A 9888-nucleotide genomic window follows, 5' to 3' on the forward strand; every position below is an offset into this window, starting at 1 on the left:
ATGGAGTTATCCTTATAATGCATGGAAGTGTTCCAGCTTCATAGTTGGGAATTTCATAGTTCCTGTGTTGGAGACAGTAAAGTACTACTGCCAGCTACACCACCACACTGACTGACAGCTTAAACTCCTTCCATTGTGGACTGTGACATTGGAAAGCTTTCATATTTTACTTTAATATGATAGCTATACTTTAGAAGCCATATCCTGTCCTGGTAGTGGTGGCACACACCTTTAGTCCTCATACTTGGGAGGCAGAGGCTGGAAGATCTCGGTGAGTTGGAGGCCAGCCTGGTCTACAGAGAGTTCCAGGAAAGCCAGAGCTGCGACACAGAGAAACCCTGACTCAAACAAATAAAGCCGTATCTTAAAATTTGGAGAAAATTCTTTCCTATATAGTAAGCATAATATTAACGTAAAGATTCATTTTTAGATCATTATGTATAACAGCCAAGAATTATTAATCAGCTGTTAAATTTATGAATAGAATTTGTTTTGTTGTTGGAAAGTAAAACCTACAATCAATCAGAAAGTTCTAGAAATTGTTTCTAAAGAAATTTTGAACATTTTATAATGTTAATAGTCTATACCTTATGGACTAAGTGTTGTAAAACCATTTTCTGGTGGTTTGTTTTGTTTTGTTTTTTTAAATTCAGACACTGACTGGTCCCTGTCTCTCTTGCAGAGCCTCCCTAATATCCTCACGGATGATCGATTTAAAGTTATGTTTGAGAATCCCGACTTCCAGGTGGACGAGGACAGTGAAGAGTTCAGGCTTCTCAACCCCCTCGTCTCGAGGATTAGTGAGAAGAGGAAGAAGCAGCTGAGGCTCTTGGAGCAGCAGGAGCTCAAGGATGTAAGGCATAGCTGTCCTCAGTTAGCTGGGGATGGCTGCTGCTTGTTGCTTGCCTGTTTTAAAGACCTTTTGTTCTGCAGTATACATGGCCCTGTGTTGCATAAGGACACTTTGACCCGGTCTACTGTGTCCCCCTCACCCTTCTCCTCCTGTTAGTCCTGTTGTTCCACTGAACGGTCGAACTTCTTCTCTCATGTTATTCATGCACACGAGTCTGTTTGCACATGTATATTCTATATAAAATCTCAGAGCCTCAAGTGAGAGAAATCATGACATTTCATAAAGACAGATACTGTGTGTTTACAGCTTCTTACAGCTTTCTTAACTCACAGCCTCTGATTATACATGAGAGGTAATTAGTTGTATACTAATTGCTTGACATTCAGCCTGGAATGTATCTTATTAATTAAAGGCATTTCTTGTGATGCTCCATGGAGCAGCTGTCACGTACTCTGATGGGCTAATGTCTCTAATGGTCCATGTTTGGCCGGGGGAAGAGCTCGTCCTGCTATTTTTGATTTCAGGAAGAGGAGGAAGAACCGGAAGGAAAACCCAGTGATGCAGAAAGTTCAGAGAGCTCAGATGATGAGAAAGGTTGGGTTGAAGAAGTCAGGAAGCAGCGCAGACTCCTGCAGCAGGAAGAAAGAGTGAAGCGGCAGGAGCAACTGAAGGAGGACCAGCAGACAGTCCTGAAGCCCCAGTTCTACGAGATCAAAGCAGGCGAAGAGTTCAGGAGCTTCAAAGAGTCTGCCACCAAGCAGAGACTGATGAAGTGAGTAGCCTGTGGAGTCCAGCCATGCTCCTTCCTCACACACCTCCCTGTGCTCTCACACACCTGTTCTCTCTGGGTGGTGGATGCAACCCAGCAGGAAAGTCACCAGCAGAGCCACTGGGCCCTCACTGCCCTTTAAAGTCTTCATATATTAACATATGTTAGAACACTTTTAATCTCTAAAAGCCTCACTCTTGTCCCCTTGTTTTCCATTGGGTTGCCCAAGCCTTTAGGTACTTGCTGTGTCCACATCCTTCGGGTCAGACAGCATAGCAAAGGCCTCTTAACAAAAGTGATGTTTAATTAATTTGTTTGTTTTGAGAAAGTTTTGTTAGGAAGCCCAGGATGCTTCAAGCTCTTTCTCCTTCCTTGCATCACTTTTGAGGCTTACAGAACCTCTGGTTAACACCCAGACCAAGGGCTGGGGGATTCAATTTTGGTAAAGTGTTTGCTGTTCCAGTGTGAGGGCCTGAATTTGATTCCCAGCACCCATGCAAAAGAGCTAGATGCAGTTGTTCATGCCTGGAACAGACTGATCCCGGAACTTGGCCAGTGAGTCTAGCCAAATCTGCAGAAACCAAGATCAGTAGGGAATCATGTCTCAAGAAAAAAGGAGAATCTGGGTGTAGTGGCATACACCTTCAATCCCAGCACTCAGGCGGCAAAGGCAGGAAAATTACAAGTTCAAGGCCAACCTAAACTCCTAGCAAATCCCAGGGCTGTACAGAAAGACCCTGTCTCAGAAGTAATTTATTAATTAATTAATTTTAAAAATGGAGAGTAATTGAAAAAGGTACTCAATTTTGGCCACCAGCCTCTGCATACATGTGCACACACACATACACAGAGAGAGAGAGACAAACATAGCAAACCTTACCTAGCTCAGTTACCTGATTATTGGAAATTTACTCAGAATTTTGCTTGAAATATTAAGTCCTTTCCAACTGAATGGAGAGATAGAAGATCAGTAGAGTAGTCAAATGCAGGGAGATAGGAAGAGTGGTGGCTGCCAGGCCCTTAGACACAGGAGAGAGGAGCTCCTTTTAGTGCGTGCCAAGCTTCCGTGGGATGCCAAGCATGCCCTGGAGATGCTGTGCAGCATGTGATATGCGTGCTGCTCCCAGGCTGTCCACCTTACATGCTGTATGTGGCTCTGTTCTAAATGTTCACCAGCATGAAAGAGCATCAGCCCTCAGAAAAGTCGTCCTGTTTTGAACTATTTTCAGTTGTCAAGTATCAAAGTGCATCTTCCCTCTGAGACTCCGTAAGCAGAGCATTGAGATAACACTGGGTACTCTGAGTGGTCTCTGAGAGAAGAGTTGGGATGCCCTTGGGAGCAGCTGGTTGGGCCAGAGACATTCGGCAGAGCCAATACTACTGTGCCTCTTGAGCTTCCTTCTCCAGCACTCGGTTTTCCATTCAGGAAAAGGGATTTTTACAAAGTCCAGGGGGAGAAAGGTGGGGTGGGAAAGGCATCAGTGTTGCTTCTGGAGTTCAGACATGTCTTTTCTCATCTTCACACTTCTGTCGCTTATCTAACACAGTGATGGTAGGCCACTCCTTCCCCTTAGAACCAAGGAGCACATGTGTTCCAGTTAACAAAAGGTGTGCTATAAAGAAGCTAGTGGCATACACACACACACAGAGAGAGAGAGAGACAGACAGACAGACATGGATAGAGTTTTTTCCGAGGCAGCCGTTTGGTTAGTTTTGGTTTTAGAGACAAGAGTCACTCTACAGAGAGCCCAAGCTGGCTTAACCATAGCTCAGGCTGGAATGTGTTTTTACCTACGTGAGTGGAATTGCAGTCATGTTGCTGCTCTGTCCTTAGCCTTTTGAGAAACTGCTAAATAGCTTTGCAGGGTGGGCACACCATAACTGTGCAACTTGCTTTGTTCAGGGTTACTCTCAGACCACTGCTGCAGACTGCTTTTATTGTTTATTTTCTGTTGCATTTGTCTTGCTTCATGCACTCCCAGCTAGTGCTTGGAATGGAATAGACACTGGAAGGACAGCCTGTCAGCTGCTGCCCCTCAGGTCTTCTCAAGAAAACTTCATGTCCTGGTAAACCCTGGTAGGAAACGGCAGTGATTGTGTTCGGTGTAGCCATAGGAATTAGGCCACTTTGGGGGTGGAGGATGACTGAGCTTGAGATCATTCTCCTGTGGGCTGGAGCTGGATAGTCACGTGACAAACAAGCAGGAGAAAAGTTTGTAGTTAGGGGCTAAAGAGATGGCTCAGAAGTTAAGAGCATGTGTTGGTTTTTTTGTTTTTTTGTTGCTTTCAACAAATAGGGTTCAGTTCCCAGCACCAACATGGTAGTTCACAAACGTCTGAAACACCAGTTCCAGGGGATCTGATGCCCTCTTCTGACTCCACAGAACCAGGCCCACACATGATACATATATATGAAGATGAAACACTCATAAAACACAATTTTAAAATATTTTTAGGGTTTTTAAAAATTCTTATTTAATAGAGCAGAAGAAATGGCTCCATGGTGGAGCGTGCTTGCTGTTCTTTCAAAGAACCTGCGTTTACTTCCAGCACTGACATCAGAAGGCTCACAACCATGTGTAAGTCCAGTTCCCAGGGAACCTGACTCCCTCTTCCAGCTTCACTCTCATACAGCACACACTCATGCAGATTGTACCGGTAACTTTTAAATTTTAAGAGTAAACATCAGGTCTAGCAAGGTGCCTGAATGGGTAAAGACACTTGCTGGCAACCTAAGTCTAGTCCTAGGTCCCTCATGGTGGAATGAAAGAGCTGCCTACTAGAAGCTGTCTGACTACCACACATGCTCCTTCTCTGCACTAAATAAATAAGATGCAGGAAGCAAGAATAAACAGCAGCTGAGGGAATCCCTGCAGCAAAGCACAGTCGGTGGGTAAAACAGTCGCTATGAGAAGAGCTGGGGAGGTTACTTAGCTTGCTTCTTAAAGGGCTAACCCAGTGGGGCTGGCTAGCACTGGCAAAAGCAGTTTACTGAGTGCTAGTCTTGACTGGGTTATTGTGGTAAATCCTGGGCTTGCAGATTTTAATACAGCTTAGTAAAGCATTGAACCATTATCCTTTAGAGAACTGAAATAACTCCTTATGTTTATCCCATGAGTCACCACAAGGCAGTCCAGGAAAGACAGCAACAAAATGGGATGTATTGTGTTTAAATATTCACTCAGACTTGCCCAGCTTGAAAATTATTTTTGTAGCAGAGAAAGTAAACAGTCAATAGTCAGCAGGTTTTAGATAAATACACATGTCCATCAACACAAATTTTTATGCTTTACACATTGCTAACTGTGTTTGTGAGTTATTTACCCACTTATCAGCTTCCCCACCCCCTATCCATTCATCAAACATCCAAGGAATGCCTGGTATGAATGAGCTAAGACCCTCCTAGACTCTGAGGACAGGAAGGACACATGTCTGTTACTCCTATCCTAGCAGATATCCTCTGAGTCAGAGAGGTGTAGAAGAGAGAAAAGAAAGAAAGGGGCTTGATTTAGGGAAAACTCAGGAAACCGTTTGTGAGAGTCCTGTTGGAACTGGTCTTTTGAAAGGTGTTTCAGTGCTGAGCATTCAGTGGGGTGTGGACAAGTCCCAGCAGACCCCTGGAAAGCCATGGAGAACTGTCCAGCTGAGATTAGCATTGTCAGACCTGTCCTCAGCAGTCCCTCCCTCAGTAACACAAACAGCTTGTGTAACAATACTGCATGTTCATCGGAGAATTAAGTCATAGAAGCAGAAGAGGCCCCTGTTCAGAAACCCATGGTCAAGTCTCTCAGCTTTAGAGCAATGGTATGAGAGAGACTGTACTTCCAAGGAGCCACTCAGACTGTCAGAGAGTCTGAGAAGAGATAGAGCTGTCCCCTGTACCCAAAAAGGTCCATGTGCCTAGACCCTACCCAAGGCCAGGGGCAAGAGGAGCTTGCAGACTCAGAGCCAAGTTATCACCCAAAAGGCTGTGTGAAGGTAGGGGAGGCAGACACCAACTCTAACACTGGCTACTGATTTAAACCCCGAAGCAGAATGGAACAGTTGAGGTAGCGCTGAAATGTCCAGCGTGTTCCCTGTGAGGTGAAGCAAGTCTGACATTCAGAGCATAGAGCTGGGGTTGCAGCTTGTGTTCATGAGGGCACATGGAGACCTAAGGCTGGGCTTGTGCTATGTGGCCATTGGAGAGATGCTAGCCCTTTTGTATGATGTGCAAGGTTACAGAATACTGAGGATATGTTTAGTAAGAAATAGAATCCCAGGGAAAACATGTTTGTTGAGTCAGATAAATGCCATACATCTGTTTAGTTGAGTGTGCTGAGAGATTGAAGTATCACATTTTTGACTGCTTAAATTGATCACCCTCACTGGAGCTTATGAAGCACCACTTGGAAACTAGCAATATTGAGAGTATTTGAAAACTTTTATAGGAAAAGCAAAGTTTTGTCAGTTATTTAAAAGATGCACTTATTTAGTGTGCATGTATATGCACTTACCTAAGTTTATGTGCATGATGTAAGTGCAGATACCCTGGAGTTTTAGACAGATGTGGTCTCTGATGTGTGCTGGGAATCAGACTGGGTCCTCAGCAAGGACAGAGATGTTCCTTTTTTTTTTTTTTTTTTTTGGTTTTTTTCGAGACAGGGTTTCTCTGTGTAGCCCTGGCTGTTGTGGAACTCACTCTGTAGACCAGGCTGGCCTTGAACTCAGAAATCCTCCTGCCTCCGCCTCCCGAGTGCTGGGATTAAAGGCGTGCGCCACCACGTCCGGCTTTTTTCCGGTTTGTTTGTTTGTTTTGTTTTGACAGAGATGTTCTTAACCAGTGAGCCCCCACCATTGGTGAGTTAGGAGTACCTAATATTAAAACTTGAAACACTAAGCACTGTTTGTATTTTATGTTTGGATTCTGTTTACCATGTGACTAGAATCTGTTCTGAGGAACACTGAGGTAGGTTGCCTTCTGCTTTTTAGCTTGCTTTCCCCTGCAGAGGGATTAAAAAACTGGTTGAAGAGTGATTTTTTTTAATTAAATGTTGCTAATTAAAGAAATTATAACGTATGTGTGTATTTTAAGCCTCAAAGAAGTAAGTCGTTCTCCTTTCCTGGGGCAGCTAATAAATAACTCATTTGATTTTTTTTTTCCCCCTTGTAGTTTATGCCCGTTTTCTTTTTTATATTAAGGTATCCTTACTAATCATTTAGGCTCTTCCCTTTATGTTCTACCCTGGATAGCTGGATGTTTCAGCTTCTAATCTTAATTCCTGTGTCTTCTCTTTGTAATCAGCATAATGTTTTTATTAACTTGTCCTGCTTATATTTTTTTTTTTCCTGAAATACGTAATTGTACCAACTAGAAAGTGTCTGAAGTGACCTGAAGCCTGGGCTCAGGGGGATAAGGAGGGCCTGAAGTAAAGGAAGCCAGTCCATCCCCTACCTGCCTGCTTCCCTGCATCCTGTCCCATGTGCTGCTGCACAGTGTCTGTCCTGCATCTTCTCTCTGACCAGTCACACTCAGCAGCAGACGATGACCAGCCGGGTAGCAGCCACACACTGATGTTCAAAGGGAGGGGAGGGGAGCTTGCTTTAATGTAGAAGTCTGCACACCATCCGAGCTGTCTCTGATCTTCTGCCATGGCTCGTCCTAACACTCAGCTTGCCTCTCTCAGCAGCCTAGACAGAACAAGTTTTTACAGGTACAGGAGGAGAGAACATTGGGAGAAAGGCAGTTATGTGCCCTAGTGTGGAGGAAGTCGGGGTGTTCTTAAAGAGTAGTAATTTCCCACAATTGACTTGAAAAGTCTTTTACTCCCCAAATTAAGGTGCTCTGTGGCCCACTTTGTCTCAGTGGCTCCATAGTTCAGAATTCCTGCTAACTTTGAAGCTCGACGTTTCGAGCTGTAAAAAGAGCAGCCGTGACCAGGCTGAGGAGTCTGCCTAGATGGACAGCCTGCTGCACCAGTCAGCTCGTGCCTCACTTTTGAGTTTTTTAAAAAATTGCAACTGGATTTTCATTCCTTCCAGTTTGTCATGTGGAAGCTTGTCACTGGGAACACTTGATGGACATGTCTCCTGAAGAGATGTGTATAAATCTGTGGTCTCACACACACCTGAAAAGCAAACTCCCTCCTGGAACCCTGGCTTTAGACTTGATCCACATACAGCCTGGGGCAAGTCATTTAACATTTACCTCCCTTTTGCCATCTATAAAGGATAAATACTTCTGTCTCAGGGATGTTGAAAGGATTAATTAGTTAGTCTGTAAAGAACTTTGAAGATGAAAAGTGTTTTAAAAGTGCTTCTTAATAACGTGATCGCCTAGAAAAGAGTGCCACTTTTCTGCTAACCACTCCTGCCTCAGACTGTGTAACGAAGGTGTGCTTAGCACGCTACAGGTAGCTATAGAGTGCGGTGAACTTCTCATGGTGTGAACATCAAACCTTGGCTTCAAATTCTCAAAGGAACTTGATTGTGTGGTAGCTCCCTCAAGAGCAGGGATCCACTCGTAATGAGTCACAGAGATCATTCCAGGGGACAGAGGATGTCTCTCACAAACTGCCCTGCTCCTTGTTCTATCAGGTTTTTAGTAGGGACTTTAAGAGGTCCTTAGTGGGGTCCCTCAAGGGAAGGTGGGAGATGGAAGGGGCCTTGAGCTTTTATTTTATTCTTGTGCACTCACTTGGTTTGAAGAGGAAGAAAGAGAGCTACAAGGGAAACAGCACTCTTCCTTTCTGGTTCCCTCTGCTGTGCTCTGGAGCAGGCAGACTAGGGAGGCTAAAGCAGATTGCCTAGAATTCAAGACCAGCTTGCACTATAAAGAAAAAAGGTTTTGTCTTAGTATAAGTGCAGCGCGCGCGCGCACGCACGCACATACACACACACACACACACACACACACACACACACACACACGCTCGCGCTCTCCCCAGCATTGGAAGCACATAAGGATTTTTCAGTATAAAGAAGAAAATTACAGATCAACCAACAGTTATGGAGATAGCCATTGTATAAAGAGACTAGAATAGTTTAGAAAACCTCATCAAGAAGTGAATTGAGATTCAATTCTGGAACAGGGTGTCAAAACCTTAAGATACCAGCAGACATCTCAATGGAAAGAAATCAGGTAGAATTTACCCAACATGTAAATTGTTTCTGTTCCCTGTCAGTGTGAACAGAGGAATTTGTGTTCGGTTGTCCATGGGGATTGACTAAGGTTGATGAAGAAAAACTAAAGGTGTCAGAGACCCCCTGTGACTGGAAACTCAACTTGCACCCAGTTCCTTGTAGGTGAACAAGGGCCTACATGGCCATCCACCTCGCTGGTTTAACTATAGAGTGACCTAGAATCACCATCGCTGCAAACTACCCCAGGAGACACAGGCCAGAAACATTGCTCCTTGCATTTTAGCTCCAGAATTTTAGTCCAGTGAACTAAGTGGCAGCCATTGAGGTTGAGGTCCTCAACTATTGAATTAGTTAGTGTTTTTGTCAGCCACTGTTTTTACAGTGTGCTTATGGAAAATGACAGTTTGAGGGCAGCCAACTCTGGGCTCTGCTAGACAAGTGTTACTGTTTATCATGTGCATGAAAGACTTGTTCATATGATCAGTCCTAATTAAACTTTATTCCAAATAGTCAATCAAAGCATGTTAATGAATATGTTGTTCTTTTAACCTCCTACAGCAAAACTCTGGAAGATCGTTTGAAACTTGAAGCAAAACATGGGACATTGAATGTATCGGACACCACTGTTGGCAGCAAGCAGTTGACATTTACTCTCAAGAGGGTGAGTAGTTCCATGACTTTATTTTTAATTCACACAGAAAAGCTCTAGGTATGTGTATGGCTTTGGGACCTCTCTCCCAAGCTCTTCTCATTGAGAAAGCTGTGTTCCCTACTCCAGTGTTTCCTATAGCCAGAGCCCCAGCTGGGTGACAGCTACAGAAAAACAGTCATGGGGGAAAAGCCTCATGCTGGAGGTAGCCCTGCTATGTTCCTCTGGGTCTCTCTGGCCCATCGTGCAACCTAGCTACACAAGAGCTCTGTCTGAGGGAGCAAGGAAGGGGATAGACACACCCAGTACTTACCTAGAAAGGACTACCAAGGGACTTGCCCAGATAAAGTCATTTCCCAGGGTGATTTCTTAGTCAGTGATAATCTGTTTTAAATTGTCTTGAAGATCCTTTTCCTTCTCTTCTCTTCTCTTCTCTTCTCTTCTCTTCTCTTCTCTTCTCTTCTCTTCTCTTCTCTTCCTCTCTCTCTCTCTCTC

At 44.2% G+C, this 9888-nt stretch overlaps 1 protein-coding gene across 1 annotated transcript in view; it reads left to right on the forward strand.

The window, feature by feature from the left end:
* The window catches only part of Nol10 (nucleolar protein 10), an 82380-nt gene that overhangs the window by 67609 nt on the left and 4883 nt on the right, over nucleotides 1–9888 (forward strand). Inside the window, exons 18-20 of the mRNA XM_021178984.2 lie at nucleotides 683–853; nucleotides 1378–1625; nucleotides 9303–9405. Coding sequence (XP_021034643.1) covers nucleotides 683–853; nucleotides 1378–1625; nucleotides 9303–9405 — 522 coding nt within the window. The remainder of the gene's footprint in view (nucleotides 1–682; nucleotides 854–1377; nucleotides 1626–9302; nucleotides 9406–9888) is intronic.

This window comes from Mus caroli, chromosome 12 (assembly GCF_900094665.2).
Source record: "Mus caroli chromosome 12, CAROLI_EIJ_v1.1, whole genome shotgun sequence".
NCBI classification, from domain to species: domain Eukaryota; kingdom Metazoa; phylum Chordata; class Mammalia; order Rodentia; family Muridae; genus Mus; species Mus caroli.